Source organism: Squalius cephalus (genome assembly GCF_949319135.1).
Source record: "Squalius cephalus genome assembly, chromosome: 10".
Taxonomy (NCBI): domain Eukaryota; kingdom Metazoa; phylum Chordata; class Actinopteri; order Cypriniformes; family Leuciscidae; genus Squalius; species Squalius cephalus.
Genome location: NC_137131.1, coordinates 11,158,636 through 11,185,995, shown reverse-complemented (window position 1 = coordinate 11,185,995; position 27,360 = coordinate 11,158,636). Strand labels below are relative to the sequence as shown.

At 38.3% G+C, this 27,360-nt stretch overlaps 1 protein-coding gene across 2 annotated transcripts; it reads left to right on the top strand.

Moving 5' to 3' along the window:
• Nucleotides 1-1,112: 1,112 nt before the first annotated feature.
• Nucleotides 1,113-26,523, top strand: b4galnt1b (beta-1,4-N-acetyl-galactosaminyl transferase 1b). Of its 2 annotated transcripts, none has more exons than XM_079883887.1 (12): nt 1,113-1,363; nt 7,222-7,350; nt 7,598-7,820; nt 11,257-11,433; nt 18,409-18,515; nt 18,911-18,948; nt 19,035-19,215; nt 19,335-19,433; nt 20,430-20,617; nt 21,484-21,624; nt 23,303-23,540; nt 24,471-26,523. In XM_079883887.1, exons 3-12 carry the CDS (start codon nt 7,606-7,608, stop codon nt 24,683-24,685), a joined length of 1,599 nt encoding a protein of 532 aa, XP_079740013.1. In that variant the 5' UTR covers nt 1,113-1,363; nt 7,222-7,350; nt 7,598-7,605; the 3' UTR covers nt 24,686-26,523. The 2 variants fall into 2 exon arrangements, with proteins under 2 accessions (XP_079740013.1, XP_079740014.1); XM_079883888.1 differs by having other exon boundaries at nt 1,171-1,363; nt 7,225-7,350.
• Nucleotides 26,524-27,360: the final 837 nt, after the last annotated feature.

The following is a 27,360-nucleotide window of genomic DNA, read 5'->3' as shown; positions in this document are numbered from 1 at the left end:
GAAAACAGTTGCATCCTGTTTTGTTTGCTGAACCACCTGACATGCATGAATTCTCTAGCACAAATTCATACAATTATGCATCTAGGCTACATTATTTTCTTTGTTCCTGATTTACTGGCTTTTGTTTTTATTTCTCTTTTTACTGGCTGTTGCTTATATGTTCATTTTAAAACTTGCAACAGTGTTAGAATAAATCATACATTTTAGTGAGATTTATTAAGAATGTCTTGATTAACAAAGCTAACAAACATCTCTTGAAATGCATTCTCGAAAGTGTAGGCCAGGAATTATAGTTTTACACACACACATATATATATAACAGTATTCCATAAATAAATGCATAAATAAAACATTTTATACATCGTAATATCAAAAGCAGTCTGAGGGGAATAAGCTACACATGGCTACTGCCAACATTTGTTGAAGTTATAGGGCAGTGGATGTTCTTGTTTGACTGCCTTGGCTTGAAATAAACGTATTATGGTATTTCAGACTGTCTTGATAGGCATGTGAACATTTTGACATGGATTTCCTGTTGGGTCATTCGTCCAGCCAAGGTTTTTCCCTGCCTTCAGCTCAAGACAAGGCTCCAGCATCACTGCAACCCTAAATAGATAAGTGGGAAAAGGACTTTTACATTGCTGGTGTCCAAAAAAATGTGACCAGATTTTTTTTTTTTCATGTGCCTCTGAAAGATGATGTCAGTCCATTAAGGATGCATTATCTATGATCATATAAATTACAATCATAATCCATGTAAACATGTCAGTGGTCAAATCTGTGACCAGTGCACTAATAACCCTATTTTGCATAAGCCTAACTGATTGTACCACATTGCACTCTTAAAAATAAAGGTTCCTAATGTTTTTTTTTTGGTTTTGTTTTTTTTGCAACAATGCCATTTAAGAACCATTTTTGGTTCCCAAATGAACCTTTCAGTGGACATTTCTTATAAGATCCTTTTCTTAGACAGAAAAACATTTAAAAAATCTAAAGAACCTTTTTCCGCTATAAAGAACCTTTTTGTGGAATGGAAAGGTTATGTTAAACAGTGACAACTCTGACCAGGAATAAAACAATCTCAATAATCATTAGAGCTAAACCCGCTTCTTGTGGTGAGCGGCAGGCGTGATCGCATGTTGTGTTCAGCTACATCACTCTCCCCTCCTCGTTTGAAGAGGCTGCAGCCCTCCATCGCTATTCACAGAAGGGGTAGCCCGACTCTCCGCTCTCCTCCATTCTCCCTTGGAGGTGGATGCCATGCCATCGGATTTTCTTCATTTATCAGCTGTTTTCGTTCACATGACAAGAGCGCCGGGGGTATTTTAAGGGTAGGAGATCCCTCTTGGTCGCGACATTACAGGTAAGATTTATTTGAACGCGTTTGCTCGCTCATCCGCCCTGTTGTGATTAGCTCTGATATAATTTTCTCAGTCGTTTACGACACATTTTGTTTGTTTCTGCTGCACTATTAAGTAAATAAATACAATTAAATAAGCACCGCTAAAGTAACCTAATTGTTCGCTCTCACTTTCTGGTGTTTGAATAGAAAATATTTGATCCGGATTCCATGGTAACGTTTTGGAATTATGGCTCTGCGTTGCCTGATAGAATCTTATGTGGATGATGTGACATATGGCGACAACAGGCCAAGAGGCTTTCGGTACCTCTCTGTATTTCTGTACAGACGGCAGAATGGGCAGTGGAAATGATGAGTAGGCTAGTTATCATGCCCCTTAATGGCTATTGACTATTTGCCAAGGCTTTGAACTGATTTAGCCAACGGTGCATGCTGTCAGCTGTGCGGCCTATGTGAGATATAGTTTACAGTAGGCAGGGAATCACCGCACACTGGCCTGCTGTAAAGACTATACCATATCAGTAGTAAGGAAGTCGCCTCCATTGGGCGTACACTCTTTAGGAATGCGCATATGGTTTTATCTTCACGGTTGTGGATGGAATGATGAAGTGAATGGTTGTTTAAGTGCGTTAGTTGCGCAATGTCTTCTTTTCTTCTCTCTCTCACACACACACACACACACACACACACACACACACACACACGCATGCAAGTATAAAAAACACCAATAAATTAAGAAATCATCATCAGTTTTTTTCAACACATTTGCTTCAAATACTCACAACTGCTCACAATACTCACAAATACAGAAATCGCTACAAATACTCACAACACAACCCAATACAGAAACACACTGCAACTGAGGACAACTGAGGAAAATGCATGCAAATAGAAAAACCCCCATCTTCATCAGTTTGACAACACATGTGCTGCAAATACTCACTACACAACCCAATACAGAAACGCACTGCAACTGAAGACAACTGGGGAAAATGCATGCAAATAGAAAAAAAACCCCATCTTCATCAGTTTGACAACACACATGCTGCAAATACTCACAACTCAACCCAATACAGAAATGCACTGCAACTGAAGACAACTGAGGAAAATACATGCAAATAGAAAAAAACTAGTGGTGGGCCGTTATCGGCGTTAACGCGCTGCGTTAACGCGAGACTCTTATCGCGCGATAAAAAAAATATCGCCGTTAATCTATTCTCCAAATTGGGTTGGGAGCTGGCTCAAGCTACACAAGCTATGATGACGCAATCTACCCGCGGCCGCGAGGAACACCCGGCTGCAACGCATCATATTCGTCGTCATCTTAAGTAAACACGGCTGAAAGTGAAAGCTGGTGTAAAAGATCCGTGCAACATCCATTATTTGGACTTGGTTTGTATTTAAGCCGTCCGACGTAGACTGTGTGGTGTAACAGTTCGGTAAGTTAACACACGACTAATCCGTTCTACCACCTCAAATTCAAAACGAAACATATAACTGAATACCAGCGCGCGCGTATTATTCCCAATATATCTTAGTGAGTGGTGTAGCACATAATCTCTTTTTATTAAAAGCGCCCGATTTTAAGAATCGTTGTTGTGTTTCTTTTTAACTGAAAAGACATCGGTTAGACAATATTCTAATTTTAAATTTGGGGTTTCATAAGCTCCAAGCCATAGTAAACATTAGACCTACTTAAGTCTCTGCAGCTAGTGTACTTAAATTTGATTTATCTGCAAAATTATGTTGTATACTTACAGTTTTGCACAATATATGTTCTCAAAACTACATACACCCTTTCAAAAAAAAAAAAAAAAAAAAAAAAAAAACAGCAGTTGTTTAGCAGGGTCTGTGTAACCTGTTCTGAAATGGTTTTATTATAATATCGTTATCGCAAGAGGCTGCAATGTATATCACAATATGGATTTTAGGCCATATCGCCCATCCCTAATTGATAGCCTATAGTAGTTGATAATAACATAGGCCTACCTAATGTTGCCTACGGACGGTAACAGTACAGTAGTAACCTTTTACAGTCTATGAGTAGAACAGCTTTCTCAAGCAGTTTGTGATGCATTTTGGAAACAGGAGATGAGCACCTGGTCTAATGCGCCACCTGGCTTGAGAAACCCGTTCTCAAAGACTTACTTTTATAGTCATTATTTGGGTAGCACACATACTCTGAATGCCTTCGGCAGAATTCAAATGAGCCATTTTAATCTAGATTAATCTAGATTAATTTCAAAATTAATCTAGATTAATCTAGATTAAAAAAATTAATCTATGCCCACCTCTAAAAAAAACATCATCATTTTGACAACACATGTCCTGCAAATACTCACAACACAACCCAATACAGAAACACACTACAACTAAGGAAATTACATGCAAATAGAAAAAACATCTTCATCAGTTTGTCAACACATGTGCTGCAAATACTCACAACTCATCCAAATACAGAAACGCACTGCAATAGCACAAACCACAACGGAAATGTTTCTAGGGGACCCCAACTAGTGACGAACCTGGCTGGGACATGCTTATTGTTCAATGTCTAGGCTACTCGTCAGTGGTGTTGTCCATGACCTTGGTGTTTTTTGTTTTGTTTATTTTAACATCCTGATAGTATTGCAGCGCTTTTCTGTATTCGGTTGAGTTGTGAGTATTTTCAGAACATGAGTTGTCAAACTGATGAAGATGTTTTCTTAATTTGCTGGTGTTTTTTTCTATTTGCTTGTGTTTTCTGCTGTTGCAGCGTTTTGAGCTCTCTCGGTCACTGTACTGAATAAATTATGTTTATTTAATGTTTATCTGATTCCCAAGCCCAAGAAGAAAGGATGTGGGCATTTTAAGTAAGTCAATGCTCACCACAGTGAATATTAAAGGGATAGTTCACCGCAATTTTTTTTTTAATTTTGTCATCACTTACTCACCCTCATGTTGTTCTAAACCTATTGAACACAAAATAAGATATTTTGAAGAATGTTGGTAACCAGTGTAAGGGGATTTACAGTCAAAGACCCAAGGACCAGATATGATTAATTAAGACCCTGAGTCAGAAGTGCAGTCAATTTAAGACAAGAGTCAGAATTATAATAAACGAAAGAAAAGTTTTACTGAAGATAGTTTGCAGTTTCATCAGGCAGAAGTCAGCTTCAAGACTCACAAGGCGTTTGTAGGCCGTCCCGCTTACAGTTACAAAGATCATACCATAGATTATACTATACACCAAGGTCTAAGCTACGTCCTTGCTTCAGGTTGAATGATTCTGATTGGCTAAGAAAATAGATAAACATATTAATTTTCCACACATAAATTGATAGACTGAAGCATATCTCCATCGATTAGGCAGCTGACACTCGGACCCTGAAGTTAGGCACGTCGTGACCTTCCAGGTCGCAGATTTGGGTTGCTGGGCGCCAGCCTGTCCAGAACAACAACTCAGTCAATCTCCAATAATGCAGTTGTTCCTTAACCTGTAACCAAGAAGACTAACACACACAGCTTTTCCAATGTTGGATTTGGCCAGGCTCTAACTATAAACAGGAGAGTCTTCTCAAAACATGAAGATATTACGTTCTTTCTCCCTAGGAGAGGACACTTTAATCTAACACAATAAAGACTTTAAGAAATGGTCACTCAACTTTAGGTTCCAATGACCCCTGTGACCATTGCTGTCAGGGTACCCCAGCAAAACAGATGTATGTATTGACACATGTTAATGAAGTCCATAATTCATTTCTGGTAGCCGGGCTAAATTAAACTGTTACTGCATTCCTGGCATTTGAGCCAGACCCTCAGTCACCTCTCAGATATTTTAGACTTTGAAAGAATACATGAAAGGAACATTTTTGATAATCAAACTTCTATAACAAAGTAAAATATCATAAGCCTAGAGAAGTCATTCAACTCTTGTGATATTTAGAAGGAAAAATATTGATTAATAATACCTTGATTATAATCACTCATTAGATATACATTGAAGAATCCAGATTCCAGATTCCAGAATCCACACTTCACCAGACAATTGACGGTAGCCATTGACTTTCATAGTATTTTTTTATGGGAGTCAATGGCTACCATCAACTCTTTGATTACCAAGATTCTTTAAAATATATTTTTTTTGCATTAAACAACAACAAAAAACTCATACAGGTTTGGAATAACATGAAGGTGAGTAATTGATTACTCACTCAAGGAACTATTCCTTTAAATATTATTCTTCATAATTTTTTCACGCATTTTTGTCAGCATCTCAGCTTCATGCCGCAAATGTATCTGTGTCGAAGCTTGTCATCAGTCGCTTAATTCATGCAGTATCACAAGGGGGATTATTGAAATACATTATTGAAAAGGCCTTTTCAGTCACAGAAATATGTTTTTGTTGTAATGGTTAAAGAAAATGAAATAATCTCTCTTGTTTTGGTAGAATGTCTCAGATTTTACATTCTTCTTGTCTTATTATCAGTAAAACATGTCCATCTAACACAACAAAAATCATCTTATTGATAGTAAGCTCTACTCTCTTGGAGACTGGGCATTGTCATTATGTGTTATAGGAACTGTTGGATTAGATTACCACTGCAAATTTTATAATAGGAGCTACTGATTAGAATTAAGCTTCAGAAAACAGAGATACGAGAACCCCAGATAGACTTTGTCACATTGTCTTAGTAAGCCTGCAAGCTTTGATCCACTATCTACTACTGATACTGTAATAATATCATTTAACTGTCAAATTAACTGTATCATTAAAAAAAATAAAAAATAATTAATGATGTTTTTGTAATCCAATTATAATACATTTTAAAATGCTCATAACTTTTTTATAGATTACATGATATTATTCACACAATGGAATAAACTATTTATTAGAGGTTACTGTGGCGCTAAAGTTTGACGTCATCACATGTTTTACTTCATCAAATTGGGATCGGTTCGTGAGATCGGCCAAATTTAGTGACTACCGATCGAGTCAAAGAATGTGATTATCGGCCGATACCGATCTGCGGTTGATCGATCAGAGCATCCCTACTATTTATAATTCATTTATTCTCACTAATTCTTTTTTCTCTTTTAAATGTTTCACCCTAAATAATCCTTCCGCTTGTATACATTCAGAAAGTCTTTGAGTTCCCTGAGATTTGTGATGGTTACATTGACATCGAGGTAAAATAATTAAATATTTCTATTTTTAGAACACAGGCAGGAACATTAATACACAGAGATGATTAACTAAACGACGAACAGCTGTGATGATTGTGTTAGTGTCCATGGTGACAGATGAGAGGCGGCAAATAGGAACAAGGAACATATAAATGACAGAAATGACAACAAACTAAAAGTCCTTGAACTGAATACCACTGAACATAATGGTGACAGTAATAAACAAGTTCGAAAGTAATCTAAAAGTAATCAGGTACATTACCTAAAATGTGTAATATAATAGATTACGTTACTAACAACAGTTTTCGTCATTTAATTTATAATCTGTAACAGACTGCAATTTGAAAATAAGATACCCAGCGCTGTAGGTTAGACTATTTTAGTTGTCTTTTAGCTGTAGCAGGGTGACAGTTTCCCCAAGAACATGTTTATGTTACAGTGTTTTAGTATGTTTGTTTGATATTAGCTGAATCTTGTGTAAAATTATCTTTAAAAATGTCCACACTATTGTGTCAAATACTTTAATTTCCCAGTGATAAAGCCTGACATTTGGCCCTGTCTCATACAAAGCGTATTGCCTTTAGAAGACTTTGAATAGCGAATGAGTAGACTTGACTGATTTTATGTACAGTAATAAATACATTTGTATATGAATGCACTACAACTGACACAACTAAGGGTTTTTTCTTCCTCAGCAGATGGAGAGAGCCCTCCATCAGCCACATCAACTACTGTCAATCACATTAAGATTGAGTCAATCAGTACCATGGACCTTTAGAAGCAGTAATGGCAACTTGCAGTACTACTCGCTCTGATTGGATAGAGTGAGTATATAATGAAGTGTTTCTAAGAATTACTGAAGTGCTTTCCCCCATTGTTATTAAGTGAAGGGAAATCAAATGGAAGCTAATTAGAAAATTGAAGTGAAGGTAATGCTTTATTATTTGAATTAAGAGATTTAGATACTCAGGGAGTATGAAGTTTCACATGAAGAACCCATATCATTTCTGTATCATTTAATCTAATTAAACTGAATGATGTTTCAACACTGTGTTTCTGTTTGTGTTGTAGCTTGTAGCATGCGTTCCCTACGAAAGACTGTGCTGTTAGCTCTGGTAGCATCAGTGGTCCTGGTTTTGGCTGTGCTACATTCCTGGCCCACGCGGGTCTACAGCACTGTGGATGTCCGATACAGACCAGGTCCTGGAGCTGAGCGGCTACTGGAGGAGAGACTTCCTGAACCGGATCCCAGTGCTAGTACCATCCCTTACCGTGTGAGGGAGAGTGTGGCCAGGTCAGTTAATCCTCACAAACATCAGTTCAAGTAAGGGACACTAAGATTGGTCATAAAACCTTTTTCCACTTCTAACTTTCTGATATACACTACCATTCAAATGTTTGAGGTTGGTAAGATATGTTGTATGTTTATTTTTTTCTTATGCTCACCAAGGCTGCATTTATTTGATCAAAAATACAGTAAAACAGTAATATTGTGGAATATTATTACAATTTAAAATTACAGTGTTCTATAATATATTTTAAAATGATAGGCATTAATATTATTATTCTTTTTTTCCTGTGATGGCAAAGCTGAATGGCCATAACTGTATTAATCTGTTTTCAGTGTCACATGATCCTTCAGTAATTTTTGTGAAAACCATGATAATTTTTCAGGATGTTTTGATGAATAGAAAGTTCAAAAGAACAGCATTTATTTGAAACTAGTGATCGACCGATATTGATTTTTTTATAACCGATACCGATACCGATTATTTGCATGTTTATGTGCCGATTACTGATATGCAGAACCAATATTTATTTACTGTTATACTTCTGTTTTTTACACAATTATTACAACACAAATGAACTGAACAAACAATTTTATTTATAACAATCACTCCCTCCTTGCATACATAAAAAAAACTTTATATTTATACACAAATAAATAGAGGGGTCTGAGTCCAAAAAATAAAGTGCACTGTTACTAAGTGTCTTTGTTTCAAAATAAAAGCTTTGATGAGGTAAAAAATAAAGCACAAAAATGATTCTAACATATATTCAAAGATAGTTGAGTGATGTATCTTTAAGTGGTTCCACATGTTGGAGGTATTTTTTGTATTGTATTTTGTATTGAAATGTAATTTATTTTAAACAGTTTTAGAAGGTTTATGTGCCGTTTAATAGGTTTAAAGAGTGAGGAATAATTCACTGGGTAATATTAATTCACTGAATAATATTAGCTGGAATATAACATTGTCAGGAAAGTAACAAACAAAACAGCATATTTGCATTTTCCAACTAGTATGTTATTAATGAAATCCTTTCTGACAAAGTACTGTTTATCTATGCATTTACACAGAACTATAACTTTGGCTACTCAACCGCGATCGCGCGTGGAGATAATAAATAATTAATTTCCACAAAGCGGTATATTTAGATGTGTATCAGCATTTTTTTCGAGACTATATAAACAGCACTTTGTCAGTTGGCATTTCATGATCTAGATTGAATCTAGATCATGAAATGCCAACCAGCCGCGGCGCTACCATTGGGCCCGGGTGGGCCTGGGCCCACCCATTTTAGGTCCGGGCCCACCCATTTTCTACTATGGTTTTGTACGTTTCTTCATTCGGATCTATTTGCGATCCATTCCATTCTAAACAAACAACGCAGTTTAGCCTACATGCTTCGTCCTTGTTACATTATTCATTAAGATAATAATTAATAAATGCTTATTAATAATTAATAAGTCCATAATTATCAGTGGACTTGATAAATGTTGCAGATATGTTTTACTATGCATGCACAAACAAATGCCTTTTAACTTATGTGTGCAAAATTCAGAATAAAATTAATGTGCAGCAATTTGTACAAATAGAGAGTCTGTAGGCCTACTATATGTGTTGTAGCCATCAAGCTCATTTAGTTTCATATTTGTTAAAATATTATAATGTTATTTTTTCATCTAAGTTGATTATGAAAAGTGAACCGCACGAGTATAGGATACGCAATATCGAGAGACATGGAGCGGGTCAGACATGATTTTGACCACTTAATTCAGTTAGAAAGCCATTTTTAAAGTGAATTTCGTTTTGTATAAATTGTATCTTAATTTTAATATTTTTTTTTATCAACCAATTGCCTGTATTTAATGAAGCAAATAGGAGACAATATAAGAGGCGCGCCCGCGCGGTCACTTGCATTGCTCGTGAACAGGAGCGCATCTCATCCTAACTTAACGAAACTCAGCATATGCCTCACAGACATGAAATCTATCTTAAAGCTTGAAATGTCTTTTTAACAATTTAAAACGAAAAGAAAAAGGCTAGGCCTACTCTCTGATTATGCAATCCATGATGTGCATTTCTCTCTATAGGCGCGTTCACGGAGTTGACGATCGACAACTTCATCTTTACAGCTGTTGCTGTTGTTAATAAACTAAAAATAATAGGCCTATAATTTTATTAAACAATACATTAAATTAAATTCCTTTTTAAGTTTTTCTTTTCTTTTTTACCTGTGCTAATTACGCATTAAATAGGCTATGAGTCGCTGTCCTCAGTGCCGCAGAAAAGCGCTGAAACGGAGCTGAAGGGGAACCCGTTTTTTTTTTTTTTTTGCCTTATTTTAACTGGCCCATCCAGTTTTCTGGAGGCCCACCTACAATCAAAATCCTGGCGCCGCTAGTGATGCCAACTGACAAAGTGCTGTTTATCTATGCATTTATTTTACACAGAACTACTCAACCGCGATCGCGCGTGGAGATAATAAATAATTAATTTCCACAAAGCGGTATATTTAGATGTGTATTAGCGAAATAATTGCTATGTAGTAAATGATAATATAATCTAGGATGTTTAAACAAGATAATCTTGTCAAAAGTTTCATTCAGTGGCCGTGCTTGAGCATTCCTGGTCATCAACCCAGTGAGTGCTCAGCAATATGAATGAACGAACTTTTTTCTCGAGACTAATGGTGAGCAAATACAACAGATAGAGAATAAAATTCAGCGCTTTTATTTTCAACATTCACTCATTCATGTCTGTTTTATTTAATCCATGTAAATTTACGTCTTTACTGGGGCAGGACATGCCGGATTTCGTGACTCCATGAGTTCGTCTCAATTTTTTAGAACCAAGCTGCATAAATAGACTATATCAGGCATTCATGTCTCAAATCTCATTTCTGCATGTCTGTTATGTTAAATAAAGTTGAATAATTAAAGCAAAGCAAGCAGAACATATGTTTTACCTGTGCACAGAGTTGTTGTTGACTGATCTCCTCAGACGCGGGCTGCAATGGCGGAATTCTCGAAACGGCCACAAGATGGCGCCGTTTATCGGCGAATCCGATATTACAAAACCGATGCTTAAATATCGGGAAAAATATCGGTAAACCGATACATCGGTCGATCACTATTTGAAACAGAAATATTTTCTAACATTAGAAATGTTTTTACTGTCATTTTTGTTCTATTTAGTGTGTCGTTGCTGGATAAAAGACAGCTGACCACAAACTTTTATACGCTACAAATTAAAGTTGTTCTGAAGTCTGCAAATCTCTATCTTTAAACATTAGTATGTAAATCCTTTATTTGTTTACACAGTTGTACATAGAGGCATGCATTGTCTTCTGTTACATCCAAGGAGGATGCAAACATTTTTCTTCAAGTCAAAAACTCAGAACAGTCACAGAATGATCATGTGAAAACTTTTCTCCTCTTCCGCAAGGCTTTTGGCTCGCAACGGGTGTGTTTGTGAAGGAGAGAGCCGAGGGGTCAACCTGCCCTTTGCTCAGCTATTGTTCCCCAGAGTGTCTGCCCATCCCCTGCACACTGCCTTCCAGGCCTCCCAGCTCCATGAGATGAAGAAACGGCGAGCCAAAGAGTATCAGAGCTTCCAAATGAGGTCCATTTAATCATTTAATGACAGTGCCAATTTTGGTTTATAAATCCATATATTATCAAATAGAATGTCTGAACTTGGGACAATTTTAAGGCAAGAGTTATTCAAGTTTTGATAAATAAAGTTTCTATATACATACATGTGTGTATCCTTTTAACATAATTTATATACTGTTATAGTTTTTGTTAATATTTTGAATTAGATACATTTTTAGCGCAATTTTCCACCGGACAAAATTGCGATTGTTAACTCATGATTTCTGTTCTGTCTGTGCGCACCAATCTTGCACTTCTATCTACTCCTCAACCAGACCACCTAGAGACTTCGGGTTTTCGGCATTATGTTAAGGAAGGTCTAATCTCGGGAACGCACAAAAAAAATTCAGGAAAAGATTTACTATCTCTTAGTGTTGTGATCCCATGATGTCAGAAAATTGCGCTAAAACACTCACTGAGTTTTTATTGCTTGTTTAAATTTTTGCTGGTTTTATTTGAAAGTTTTAGTAATTTTGTCATTTTACAATTTTTTACGTTTTTATTAGTTTTTTTTTTTTTTAATACTTTAATGTGTGGTGCTTCAGAAAAGATGGTGAATAGGATCAAAGAGCAGCATAAAAGTTTATTAACAAAATACCAATAGTAAATCCAGACAGGCAAAAACAGAACTAAAAACAATGTACATGATACAAACACAATGGACAACACCAGACATTAGTGATGGGCGATTTCAAAACATTGCTTCATGAAGTTTCGAAACCTTTACGAAAATTTTGTTTAGAATCAGTGGTTCGGAGCGTGTATCAAACTGCCAAAGTCATGTGATTTCAGTAAACAAGGCTTGTTATGTCATAACTGTTTTGAAATTTCAATGGTTTGCCGCTGGGGGGCTATGTTCTCGGTGAATCCATGAGATCACCCCCCAGTGGCGAACCATTGAACAAGTGTCTATGGGCTTTACCTGATCAGTTTTATACCTTTGTTGAGGTTTTAATTAGACATTAGTATACTCTTGTTTGCAATGTGTTTGTAAAAGGTGGTTTTGATGCATGTTTGGCCTAAGTTTGTTGCATTTCCACTTGTCTGACCAGCAGGGGTCACCAGCATGTAGCATTTCGAACACTTTGAAACAGTGAATCATTTTGCGAAGCAATTGGTTAAATTGATTTGAGGCTTTGAAAAGCTTATTTTCTCCCATTACTACCAGACAATGAACAAAAGAATCACTGGGATATAAACACACAGGGTAACAAGAGGCAAACAAGAAGCAGGTGTGGGTAATCAATCACTATGGCAACAAACAAGAGTAACTATAAAGCTGCTTTGAAACAATCTGTAATGTATTGTCACAATGGAAATAAGCAGGAGATGCAATTGCGAATAAACAGTAGGTTTATTAACCGCAAAGTGAGATAAACAAGTCAGAATAAATATGGTGCAGGTAACAGTCAATCTGGGTGGCGCAGGGACGTTCAAAGGACAACCTGATCTCTCTGGATGACGCGGAGAACAGAATCCAGGAATCCGGGCGCGGTCCACAGGTCTCCAGACGAGAGAATAAACCAGGACGGAACGTGCAGAAAAGCAGGAACTTCACGCCACACGAGGATGCGACCACTCAAAAGTCAGTAGACAATAAACACGACACAGGGGAATCCAAACAACGATCTGACAACAACAGGACAAAGGACATGAGTATAAATAGACAAGGCTGATCAGTCGCAGCTGGCGCTGATGATCAGATGAGTGGTAATCAGCGGCCACACCCACACATACACACAGGGGCTGGACCGGGGCTGGGACCGGGGCTGGCGGGTTAATGTGTAAATGAAAGACGGGTTTTAATTTAGAAACATGAAAGACAGGGTGAATTCTCCTGTATGTAGGAGGGAGTTTGAGTCGGACTGCCACCGGACTAAGGACTTTGGTGACAGTGAACGGGCCTATGAATTTGGGAGCTAACTTATTACAAACGGACCGGAGTGTAATATTCTTGGTAGAAAGCCACACTTTTTGACCTACGATGTATACGGGAGGCTTCGACCGGTGGTGATCGCCTTTAGCCTTAGTGCACGCTCCCACATAGAGGAGAGTCTCACGGGCTCTGTTCCAGGTGTGGCGACACCTCTGGACGAAAGCGTGGGCGGAGAGGACCGCGACTTCGGATTCCAGGCTAGGAAAAATTGTTGGCTGGTAACCTAAGCTACACTCAAACGGAGAGAGGCCCGTGGATGACACTGGTAACGTGTTATGTGCGTACTCAACCATTGAGAGTTGCTGACTCCAAGAGGAAGGATTCTTGGATACCAAACATCGCAAAACTCTCTCCAAATCTTGGTTGGCTCTCTCCGTTTGGCCATTGCTTTGGGGATGAAACCCCGAAGACAGACTGACAGTCGCTCCCAGTAATCTACAAAACTCTTGCCAATATTTGGACACAAATTGGGGCCCCCTGTCGGAAACCACATCCATCGGGAGGCCATGTAAGCGAAAGACGTGATCTACGACAGTCACCGCTGTCTCCTTGGCTGAAGGCAATTTGGGCAAGGAAATAAAATGTGCCGCCTTCGAGAACCGGTCCACTACGGTCAAAACGACCGTCTTGCCTTGAGAGGGCGGGAGGGCGGTGATAAAATCTAGCGCTATGTGGGACCAGGGTCTCAAAGGGACACACAGCGGTTGGAGGAACCCATCTGGGGGTCGATTGGAAGTCTTACCAGTGGCACAAACCGAGCAAGCCAAAACAAAATTGTGAATTTCACAAGCCATTAATGGCCACCAGAATCGTTGTTTTACCAAAAAACTGGTACGGTTTACTCCTGGATGGCATGCTATGTTGGAACAATGACCCCATCGAATGACGTCGGACCGTAATTCCTCCGGCACAAATAACCGACTCGGTGGGCAACCGGGCGGAAGCATCTTGACCCTTGACTCGATCTCCCATGTGAGTGTGGAGACAATGAGCCTCTCAGGTAAAATGCACTCGGGAGTAGACAGGCGTTCGGATCGATCAAAAATACGCGATAAGGCATCGGCTTTGATGTTTTTGGAACCCGGGCTGTACGAGAGAGAAAAGTCAAAACGACCGAAAAAAAGTGCCCACCGAGCCTGCCTGGAGTTAAGTCTTTTGGCGGATCTAATATATTCCAAGTTCTTGTGATCGGTCCAAACGATAAAAGGTACCCCCGACCCTTCTAACCAATGACGCCACTCTTCCAACGCTAACTTGACTGCCAACAACTCCCAACGTTCGGTGGGTGATAGACGATGGGAGAAAAACGCGCAAGGGTGCATCTTGTCGTCTGTGGAAGAACGTTGGGAAAGAACCGCACCTACCCCCACCTCTGACGCGTCGACCTCCACTACGAACTGACGTAAAGAATCAGGGGCTATCAGAATGGGAGCCGAAACAAAGCGGCTTTTCAGTTTGGAAAATACAGCTTCAGCTGTATCAGACCACCTGAACGTCGTTCTGGGGGAGGTCAAGGCAGTCAGAGGAGCGGCTAGTTGGCTGAAATTGCGAATAAAACGCAGATAGAAATTGGCAAACCCCAGAAACCTCTGTAGGGCCTTACAGGAATCTGGACTTGGCCAATCTATCACAGCCTTAATCTTGTCGGGATCCATGCACACTCCCTCAGACTAGATGATGTAACCTAGGAAAGGAACAGACTGTGCATGAAAAGCGCATTTCTCCGCCTTGACAAAAAGCCCATTCTCTAGCAACCTCTGAAGCACTCGTCTGACGTGCTGAACGTGTTCCTGGAGAGATGAAGAAAAAAATCAATATGTCATCCAGGTAGACATATATGAACTGGTCTACCATATCTCTCAGCATGTCATTGACGAGTGCCTGGAAAACCGCCTGGGGAGTTGGACAGACATGACCAGGGCATGACCAAATATTCAAAATGGCCCCTGGGGGTGTTAAACGCAGTTTTCCACTCATCCCCCTCCCTTATGCGAACCAAATGATAAGCATTGCGTGAATCCAATTTTGTCAAGACGGATGCTCCCTGCAACCGCTTGAAGGCTGAAGACATCAACGGCAAAGGATAAGTATTCTTTAACGTGTTGTTCAACCCTCTGTAATCAATACTCGGTCGCAGAGAGCCATCCTTTTTCCCCACAAAAAGGAACCCCGCCCCCGCTGGAGAAGAGGAAGGGAGGATGAATCCAGCTGATAGAGAATCAGAAATGTATTTCTTAATCAACCCTTAAAGCCAACTCAATAAGTCCATTTAAACCTTGAGGGAGGTCCAGCACGTAGATCTCCTTTTGGATGCAGTCAGCCAGCCCATGCAGGAACATGTCCCACTGTGCCTCCTCGTTCCAATGGCACACTGCGGCCAGCGTGCGAAACTCTATGGAGTAATCAGAGACCGATCTGTCTCCTTGGTTGAGATCGGCGAGTAGCCTGGCCGCCTTTTGCCGTGCCACCACACGGTCGAAGACCCTCTTCATTTCCTCCGAGAGTGCCTGGAACGAGGAGCAGCAGAGGTCTTGATTCTCCCACACCGCCGTTCCCCACAGAGCCGCTCGTCCAGTCAGCAGAGTAAGAACAAAGGCCACCTTAGACTGTTCATTGTTGAATGTGTGAGGTTGCAGTGAAAAAAACATTGAGCATTTTGTAAGAAATGCTCTACAGAAGTTCAGCTCTCCTGAATACGCCTCTGGGGTGGGCAAACGTGGCTCATGCTGACGACTGGGCTCCAGAGGAATGAGTTGAACAGGCGGTGTGGGTGGCGCAGCGGGACTCTGAAGTCGTTGAATCTGTTTGGTGAGCTCGGACACCTGCGCCACCAGAGCTTGTACTGCGCTGCCCGTGTTCGCTAGATGTTTCTCCTGTTGATCCATACGGGCCACGCTCCGGGACAAAAACTCACTCAGATCGGTTGGATTCGCTGCATCCATGTTGATAGTCAGATCGGGAATCCGGGCGCGGTCCACAGGTCTCCAGATGAGAGTAGTGATGTGACATTTGAAGCGAGGCTTCGGAGCGTGTGTCGAGAAAAAGTGGGCGTGCCAGATGAAGCCGCGATTCGAGGCTTGTGTTGTTAACGTGAAAATCACGTGACTAATGACAAACGAGGCCTCGGTTTGTGTGGATACGTCATCGGTTCGGTCTGAGTGTCGCTTGCGGATAAAATGCGGTTCGAAACTCGCGCCACCTTGTGGGTGTTGCAGGAGTAGTAGAAGCAGTTGTAGTAGTGTCAGAGAGACAGAGAGTTAGAAAACTATCATTGTCAGTGTCAGTGTCGTTATTGTGTCATATGTGAGGGCTGTATATTATTACATTATCAGGTTAGAATAGTTGTAGTATATTATTATTATAGTAGGCCTCGCTATATTATAGTCTTGTTATATTAATTAGATAAGATTATTTGGATTACTCTGGATTTTTGCATCTGGACTGGACTGCTTTTGGTTTGGATTGCCCTTTTGGATTTGTTTGTTTTTTGTGACTCTTCCTTTTTCCTGGTAATGGAGCCAGCAAGAAAGAGGGAATCCTCCACTGTCTGGGCTCAACAGAAGCATATCCTCATTTGTACCACTGCCATTTTTACGTTCCCCTGCATCCTCTGTTCCTTGTGAAAGGATATTTTCCAAGGCTAGAGAGATTTTGTCAAAGAAGAGGAATCGTCTACCCCAACACACTTGAAATAATTATGTTTCTCAATAAAAAATCTATTGTAATCCTTCCTTCGGGACTATTCTGATGCAGTTTACTTTAATCTGTTATCTATAATCTGCTAAATGAACAAAATGTACTTTATTACACTCCCTCTAACATAAGCACTGCACTCAACACAGTGTTACTATTGTTGTTCATACTGTCACTATCCGAAACAATTTATGAATAATTAATTAACTATGTGTGTGACTCGGCACAAGTAAATTCAGACAGAGAAAGATACATATTTTATATTATACACAGTAATGGACAAATGTCTGATCATGTCTTTTTATTATTGCAAATGAAAGGTTACAGACATCAACAGTGAGTACAAAATAAATAAATAAATATTTTTATTTATAAAAATATTTTTATAAAATATAAATGTAAATATAAATATACAAATAAATATAAATATCTATTTGTATATTTACATTACAACTAAATAATTTTATTTATAAAAAGTATTTTTATAAAATATGCATTGGGTGGGTGGGAGGGAGGGGGTGGGGTGGGGCGCGACACTGGTTCAGAATGAATTTATTTGTCTGCTATTTCTTTGCACAGTAGCTAGGTGTCACTAGTGAGCAATGCTGAATGAAGCTTCGAGTAATGAACCTTTGGCTGAAGCAATGGGCTGCGAGGTCTCAGTGGTTCAGGAAGCCTCATTTTGCCATCACTAGATGAGAGAATAAACCAGGACGGAACATGTAGAAAATCAGGAACTTCACGCCAAACACGAGGATGCGACCACTCAGAAGTCAGTAGACAATAAACACGACACAGGGGAATCCAAACAACGATCTGACAACAACAGGACAAAGGACATGAGTATAAATAGACAAGGGCAAGGCTGATCAGTCACAGCTGGCGCTGATGATCAGATGAGTGGTAATCAGCGGCCACACCCACACATACACACAGGAAGAGTTAGTGAATTCATAAAGCGTGACATGTATAATGCAGTATAAAAATAAAGGTCACTTGACTATAGAAACAAAGTAAAACAGGAACTAAACTCAGGATGTGAACAGTGGGAACAGAAAATGCACACCAAAATAAAATTCCACATAACAAAAACAAGAAACACAAAACAAGGGAACATGTAACAAATATATCTACATAGTATTTTTTAAGTATAAGTTTTAGTTTATTTATTTTTATTTATTTTAGTACGGCAACTGGCTAAAATAAAATATGTTTTTTGGTATTTTATTTTATTTTTCTGTTAATGTTTATTTAATTTCAAGTAACAAAATGTTTCGTTTTAATTTTAGTGATTGATAACTCTGGTGTGTATAGGTCGCAGACCCCTGCTGATCTGCTGATTGTATCTGAAGCTAACAACCCCCTGCAGTACCCAACACAGGGTGTGGAGGTTCGGCCACTTAAAACTATCCTTATACCAGGTATTACTCTTTTTGTGCCTTGTTAGATTAATATTGCCATATGACTGAGGAGATGTGATGAGACTATTGCAAAGCATTATATTAATAAATCTTTATTCTAATATAATGATTATTAACGCTGACATACACTGAATAAAGGGATAATTCACACAAAAATGAAATTATGCAATCTGAATTAGATAATAGCTTGATCTTTTCCAGACTGAAGTGAAGTCTGATACAGTACATATATGTTTGTGCAGAATAATAACATAACGCTCACGATTTCACAATCTGAAAAGAGCATATTATTAGATTTCTGAATAAACCACGTCTTTAATAGAAGGTAGTTTAGTGGATTTTCATTTTGTTATAGAGGCTGGACAGTAACAATGCATCGCTGTAATGTGTTTCAGGTTTGGCCTTAAAAGAGCTGCCCAGAGATTTCTATACTGTAAGTGATATAAATAATTTATGTCTGTTTTCTGTGCCCGTGTGTTGTGGATGCTCCCTGAACACTGTTTTTGTCCTTCTCTGTAGCTGAATTTTTCAGCATCTCTGGGCACATTTAATGTGGCAGCCGAGGTGGAGGGGGTAAAGGTCAGGGGTGATGGCGAGATGCACATGACCCTGAGCAGCGGCCTTTTGTCCAGTCTGAATCGACAGCTCCAGTTTATCACATATACTAACACACTTTTCCACCCCAGCACAGCTGACACAGGTATGCATCTTCTTAGTATTTCCTGTAAAAAAAAAAAAAAACATCCCAAATGTGCATGTAAACTCAGGACTGGGTAATCTATATTTCATATGTTGTTTTTGTGTGTGCTTATGATTCAGTGCAGTTAGACACAGAAGGACATCAGGCTCTTTTCACCATCAAGATTCGTCATGGAGTAACACCTAAACTCTACAACACAGGCTCTGATGCAGATAAAGGTGAATACATCAGTGTTATTGTTAATTATAACTAAAACTATTGAAAATAGTTTGTTGGATTGAAAGAAAATATAAATATACTGATAACTGATATAAATGCACATACATCCACATAACAAATATAAAAATAAATCTAAAATAAATACAATAGTATATAAATAATACTAAAATAACTAACAGAGACTTTTTGTGACATCACAACATGGTGATGGATTATATCATGAATATTAATTAGGTCATGCTGATGTTGCTAGGTAACCTTCCTGAATTTCCTGATCAAAGTAAACGCATTACTGTAATATTCATGAGCAATTCAAGCCCTGCACAGGCTGTGAGTTTCCAGATTGACCATGGCTTGAATGCCATGACTTTAGGTGTGCTTATATATTTTACTTGACCATTTACAGTTTTACATGTTAGTTGCACTTCTCCACGATGTATTAATCTGAAGATTAATTCTATAATGCAGTATTTGTCCTTCTTAGAGACTTTAAATGACATTGGATTAAACTTCAAATTATGATTAGTAAGTTCAAACTTGGTTAATCAGTTACACTACCATTTAAAAACTGTCATTAAATCAATCATTTTTATTCAGCAAGAATGCATTAAATTATTCAAAGGTGACAGTAAAGATGTTTACATTGTTACAGATCTATTTCAAATAAATGCTGCTCTTCTGAACTTTCTATTCATCAAAGATAGAAAAATTATTAAGCAGCACAACTGCTTTCTACATTGATAATAATAAGAACTGTTTCTTGAGCAGCAAATCATCATATTAGAATGATTTCTGAAGGATAATGTGATACTGAAGACTGGAGTAATGGCTGTCAAAGGAATCAATTACATTTTTAAATATATTAAAATAGAAAACCGTTATTAGAGGCGTCATTACTTGTTTCATCATCACTTGATTCACTTGTTTCATTCTGTGATTTTAGTGTAATTGGTATAGTAATTAAATCTCTCACATTTACCTTTCCCTGTTCAAAGAGTACAACATCAGTGCTCTTGTGACCATAGCAACCAAAACCTTCCTGCGCTATGACAAGCTCCAGGATTTAATTGACAGCATACGACGGTACTATCCAACTGTTACAATTGTGATAGCTGACGACAGCGAACACCCGAAAACTGTGTCAGGCCCATATATTGAACATTACATCATGCCCTTTGGAAAGGTAGGTCACATCCTTTTAATATCAGTTTATATATCACTTGAAAAAAAAACTGTGTTATTTTTTAAACCCAAACGCTTGGTTGCATGAGGAAGCTGGGTTGATTTGACTTAATTTGGGTCGATAATCTTTCATAATCAGTAACTCATTGGTGCTGGGTTTAGAATGTGGTTGTGAAAGATGAGAGCATTAATGTCAAGCAAACTCAAACACAAAGGTTTTCTGTGTGCCGATACCACATCTGTGTTTGAGTCACTCATGACCGTAATATGTGTGGAAAATAGAAGAAAACTTTGAAACTGCCTGTAACGAGGAGCGTGTTCTTTTAAAACTGGAGGGTTTTGTCTGAGTGTTTTTTTCTCATATTCAAATCACTCGAGCGGTGACTGGTGTCTGGTGAACGAAAAATGAACAAGCCGGAATGACGCTGAGGAGGAATTTAAATGGAAAGGAAATCCTGTAGATTCACTATAATAAATAGTTTATTCCTGACTTCCAGGGTTTATTACAGGCTTCCTCTCTGTGTGGTTCGTGGCTGTACTGAGCCTACTGTTTATTGGCGGTAGATATTTAATATTAAACTTTTAAAAAGCAATTTTGTTTAACTGTATAAACTGTATAACTTGCTATTCTTTTCTTCACTTTTTCTCACTGACATACACAAACACTATTTTTATATCTTGTCTCTTATATATTTTTAATGCTAATCAAAGTTCAACTTTTGATTGAAGGGTTCGACCATTTTTTGACCCAGCACTGGGTTGCCAAAATGACCCCAGATTTTAAACCAGATATTTTAGAGTTTATGACCCATTCCTGTCTGTGTTTGCATGCCGTATGATGGGCTCTGATATGTGTCTATGTCTCAGGGCTGGTTTGCTGGTCGTAATCTGGCCGTGTCACAGGTCACAACCAAGTATGTGCTGTGGGTGGATGATGACTTCATCTTCACTGCCAACACAAAGCTAGAGAAGCTGGTGGATGTGCTGGAGAAAACCACACTTGACCTGGTGAGAAAACATTCAAATATATACTGTATGTAGCATGATGTACAGGGTTTTCCTGCACAGCAAATTTCCACCATAAAATGTTTTTCATCAAATAAAGACAAAAACAATATATACACTTATAATCGAGTCTAGTGAAGAGCCATTGCAGAGACATTGTATGTGTTGGGTGGCTCAGGTGCACATCAATGGCTTAAAAACCCCTTGAGGACTTTTTTCCATTGCACAAGAAGCAAAGTGTTTCTTTAGGTCCCTCTTGTGGTGAGGAACTTGCACCTTTGGCACTGGCAGAGTCCCCAGTTAAACCTTTAATAAAGAAACCATCCCACCTCACAATATCCACAACAACAACAACCTGTCTTTGCTAATTAAAAATACCAAGTGTTTTTGGAGTTATACATAATGGTATTATTTTCTTTAGTGTCATGGTACACTGTGTCATGGTAAAAATGCATCATGGAACCCTGCATCTTTTTTTTCTTCTTTTTTTTTATTTATTTTTGCCCTATATACAGTGGCACCAAAACATAATTGACACTTAAGTCACCATCATAAATATATGGTATATATTTTTCAAATTTAATCTTTCTAGGTGTTTGTGAAACCTACTCACATATGATGAACTTGACCCGTGGTTACTTTGTTAGGACACCTGTGTGAATATAAAGGGAACTGACTAAAGATATATTTAAAAAAAACACTAGTTGGTTAAAAATAATTATAATACAGGGCTGTTGAATGCTTGATTCTGACTGGTTGAAGAATGTTCTAAGGTGTGCAATAAATTCTAGTAAACGCCCAGCTGAAGTAGTTTCAGGCAGGTCTTGACCGCATTGAAGTTCCATATCACTTCGGCTAATGATTTCAGTTATTTCAAAGGTCCTGAAAGCCTACAACAGCAAAAGAACCAACACCCACAAAGACATTGACCGAGCGGCCACATTCCTCTGCATCCGGCATCTGTCTGCACACTACAGTCTTAATGTAGCTTTAAGTTCATCCAGCTGAGTATGTCATCTGACAAATTACATTTGACTCCTGTTTTTCACATTATTTTTCAGAATCAGAACAAAGGTTTTGGCAAATCTCTGAATCTCAGGACTGTTCACTGCTGATTTGATTCCTTTTGAGATCAGCACATTTAGCATCAGCACAGCAGAGCTAAACAGGCTTTGTGAGACCTTCCTACTCTCCGTCTTTGGCAGTGATTGCTAGAATTCAAACAGAGAAGATTATCGAAGTCTGTAAACTTCAAAATGGCCCAAAAAAACAACACATGTTTGTTTGCATTTTGTTACATTTTGAGTGCTCTGATGCTTATAAAGGAAGAGTTTTGAATGGTAAAGATTTCTATAGGGTCTGTTTGTATCAAATAATACGATTAAGGAAAGAGTGCAATAAATATTTGCATTAGTTTTCTTTAGGCAGCAGCAGATCTAGGGCAGATTACTGCGTTGGAATGGGTCATCTATGTGACCTTTCCAGTGAACGAGTCTTCTGTGCGCACACAACCACCCAGCTGGAGACATGCCCTGGAGAAAGGAGACAAGCTCATCCTCTTTCTTAAAGAGGAAGATACAAAAATAGATTGAACTGTTTTTACCCTGTGCCAAAGAGTGTTCTCCACTTCAATTCATCTTTTCTGAATTGTTCTTAGTGTTTGGCTTCTGTGTGTGTTTAGGTTGGAGGAGCAGTGCGTGAAGTTACAGGCTACACTGCCACCTACAGGCAGACAATCTCAATTGAGGCTGGAGAAGAAGACGGAGACTGTCTGCACATGCGGCGAGGCTTCCATCATATCATCCAGGGGTTTCCACACTGCGTGGTCACTGATGGAGTCATCAATTTCTTTCTTGCCAGGACAGATAAAGTGCAGCAGGTTGGCTTTGACCCCCGGCTTGCCCGTGTTGCTCACTTGGGTGAGTTTTCAATGGAGTGCAAACACACAATTAGGTGATTCTAGGATTGCGAAATTTAGCAAAAATTAAACTCAATTCTGGTAAATACTGATGAACTAATAATTGTTTTCATGTTATGTATAGTAAAATAGTCTATAGTAAAATACTAAAAATCCTGATCAATGCTTTTAAATGTTATACATGTGAATCATAATGTACAGTATGAAAATATAAATTTTGAGATCTGAAAATGAATTCATTATTGTTCAAAAGTGACAGTAAATACATTTATAACGTTACAAAAGATTTTTATTTCAAATAAATATTGTTAAACTTTCAATTCATCAAGGAATCCTGAAAAAAATATGCACAACAGTTTCTACAAAAATATTATGTAGTACTGTTTTCAACATTGATAATAAATAAATCAGGATATTAGAATGATTTCTAAATGATCATGTGACACTGAAGACTGGAGTAATAATGCTGAAAATCCAGCTTTGCCATCACAGGAATAAAATACATTGAATTTTTAAGTGTAAATGTAATATATTACAATATTAGTGTTTTTACTGTACTTTTGATCAAATAAATGCATTATTGGTACTTTCTCATACTTTCAAAAACATAAAAAAAATCTCACTGACTCCAAACTTTTGAATGGTAGTGTGTGTGTGTGTGTGTGTGTGTGTGTGTGTGTGTGTGTGTGTGTGTGTGTGTGTGTGTGTGTGTGTGTGTGTGTGTGTGTGTGTGTGTGTGTGTGTGTGTGTGTGTGTGTGTGTCTGTGTGTAAATATGTTATGTCAAACATATATGACTTTATGCGTTATTATAGAAACAGCAATTGTCATCATAATTGTAGACTGAAGAAATTAGTCACACGGACATGAAAAAAAAAATGTCGTTCATAGAGACAAAACAGATTTTCTCATTTCCATATTTTGTTTTACAGAGTTCTTTATTGATGGGCTTGGCTCCCTGCATGTTGGGTCGTGTGATGATGTCATTGTGAACCACGCCACTAAGATCAAGCTACCGTGGGGCCAGTCGGAAAGCGACAAAACTTACGCAAAGTTCCGTTACCCTCCTGCTTCATCTGATGCGACACACACCAAAAATGGCCTCTTGTACTTCAAAAACCGCTTCCAGTGTCTAACACACAACTGAACCCACTCTGACAATGCCTTCTTCCCTTTCTCTCATCCTCCCTCAAATGAACTCTCTCTCCATGAGTAGCTAAAGGAGCCTGTGAAGACACTGGAGGTGTGCTGTGTAACTTTATATGGTCCCATGTGAGTAAGGGGGGGATCTTTTGGAAAGTGTCTTAAGGTGATCAGACATGACTGGCGGATGAGATGTGCAGTGATGGCTGATTAACATTTTTTTGATACCTGAAGATGTCGTATTTTTGTGTCTCCTTTCTTTAGCTTTATTTTTGTTCAGAAGAATTCTTTAGATACAGATCAAACCATTCCGTAAATTATGCACAGCCATCTTTTTTTCTCCTCAGCCAATCATGTTTCAATATCACATTTAAAGAGATAGTAAGCCCAAAAATGAAAATTCTGTCATTATTTACTCACGCGAATGTTGTTTTAAACTGTAAAAGAGACATTCCAAGCCCCAAAATGACATGGGAGTAAGACTATGACAGAATATTTATTTTTGAACGAACTAGGCTAGTCCTTTAACTGACGAGAGTACAGAAGTTTCTTTTGAAACTGAGGAACGAAGAGAAAACTGTGGAGGCAAACTTTCGAACCATGACTTTTAGAATTTTTCAATCCAGATAAAGGGAGACACTTTCTTTGGGACGTTCGCATGGAATGTCACATAATCTCCCCGTCTGGCATTAATCGAATCGTGTGTGTACCTGTTAGTCTGTGTGGGTTTTATTGAGGGTCGTCTCTCTGTACGTTTGCACTAAAACAAATGGACTTCAATTGGAGAGACCAGACCCTCAGCGTCACTGAAAGAAGGAACATAGTGAACATCATTAGCAAGCTAAAACCACAGACAATCCAACATATCACTCTCATTATCTCTCTCCCTCTCACATACACACTCAAGCGAGAGATAGGGGGGTGATTCATTGTATATCAGTAAAACCTCCTGAATTTGATATTTTTCTGTTCTAAAGAGTGACTGTGCCAAAGGCTGAATCACTGTCCTGGTATATCTTATTTATTTTTTGTACATTTTTATTTAATTGATTCTGGAGTCTTTTTAGATTTCGTCCCTGTGTACTGAAGCATGCAGCCTTGATTAAATATCAGCCGGATGTGAAGCAGCAATGTGAGGTCCAATGCCACCTTTTATAAATTTAGTTAGCAATCACTCATCGTGAGCATGTAGTCCACCGGGGGGAGGGAGCTCCAGTCAGTTGCTTTTGCTATGCAGAATGGCTGAGACAACTAACCTTACTAAAACCAACACAAAAAAAGCGATATTAATAGACTCTTCAGAGTAAATAGCACATTATGTGCAAATAATGAAGAAGTCTCTATAAAATAAAATGATCATTAAGGTGATATCTACAGTAGCTGTCAAAAATTTGGATACATCTCATTCTTAATTATTATTTTCCTTGTTTTGTAATAATTTTTAGCTTTTTAAGTTGCCAAACTCTGCCCAATCATTTAATTTAAAAATTATGTTTTGTAAAGACTTTTAGGCGCACTGTGTATATTTCTCAACCAAAATAAAGCTTTAAGATCAAAAGGTCTTTAAGATCATGAGAAACAGTTTGTACAAACCTTTGACTAGTACTGTATGCAGCCACCTTCTGTAGAGTAAAAACATGTAAGAATCTGGTGTAATTGCTGTCAAATCCAATGTATAGCATAATTTTGGTTATGTTTGTTTGTTTTTATGTGTGTGTGTGAGAGAGAGACTACATCGAGTGAGCTTTACATTGTCTCAACATGAGGCCCTAATGACTGTTTGCTGCATTATCCATTGAACCACAAATTCTTCAAATAACATTCAACATTAATACCATGTCAGAGATTATACATTTCTATACGAGTGTGTGTTGCGTGTGTGATAGTTCTCTTCCTTTCCTGTTACATCCTGTCTAAAAATGGTGCCATACAGGAGTAAATAAGTGCATGGCTGTCTAAAAAGCCTTAAAGAGGTGAAGGAAACGAAAGCTCAGAGGTTCAGAGCGTAATGAAGTTAAATTAATACACAGGTTGAATACATCATGCAATGGTTTAAAATGAAATTGAAAACACTTTTGCACTTTTTTTATATCTGAAATGCCATGTGACACCCCCTTAAAACAGAAAAGGGAATACAATTTGGTAACACTTTTATTTTAGTGTCCTTGTTGAGCGTTACATGTAGTTACTATAGTAATAACTATGAATAATGCATAATTACATGCAAGTGACCCTATAGTAAGTATAGTTAATTAATATTACTCGGTACTTAAATGGATAATTACACTGTAACAAGCACACCTTAAAATAAAGTGTTACCTAAAATTCTTTTAAATGGTACTTTATCACTCACTACCAGTCATTGAGCTTATTTCAGTCCTGAAAAAGACAAGTGGAGGATGCAGTCCTGCAATACTATGATGCTGTCTGGAGAATGCTTCCATTTATCTGCCCTGCATATTCAGGTGCATGAGTGTAAGGTCAAAAAGGGAGCATGCAAAAGCATTGGTTTAAGGCTACTTGATTACACAGTTAGTTTCAGATGAGCTTAATGGGATGGGAGCTTGAACAGATGTAAAGCTGAACATCTGATACTCTGGCTATGATGAGATCGACGTTTTGATTACAATTTTAATTCCCTGCTTCCTCCTCACTTCACTGCAATGATTCTGACTCCTC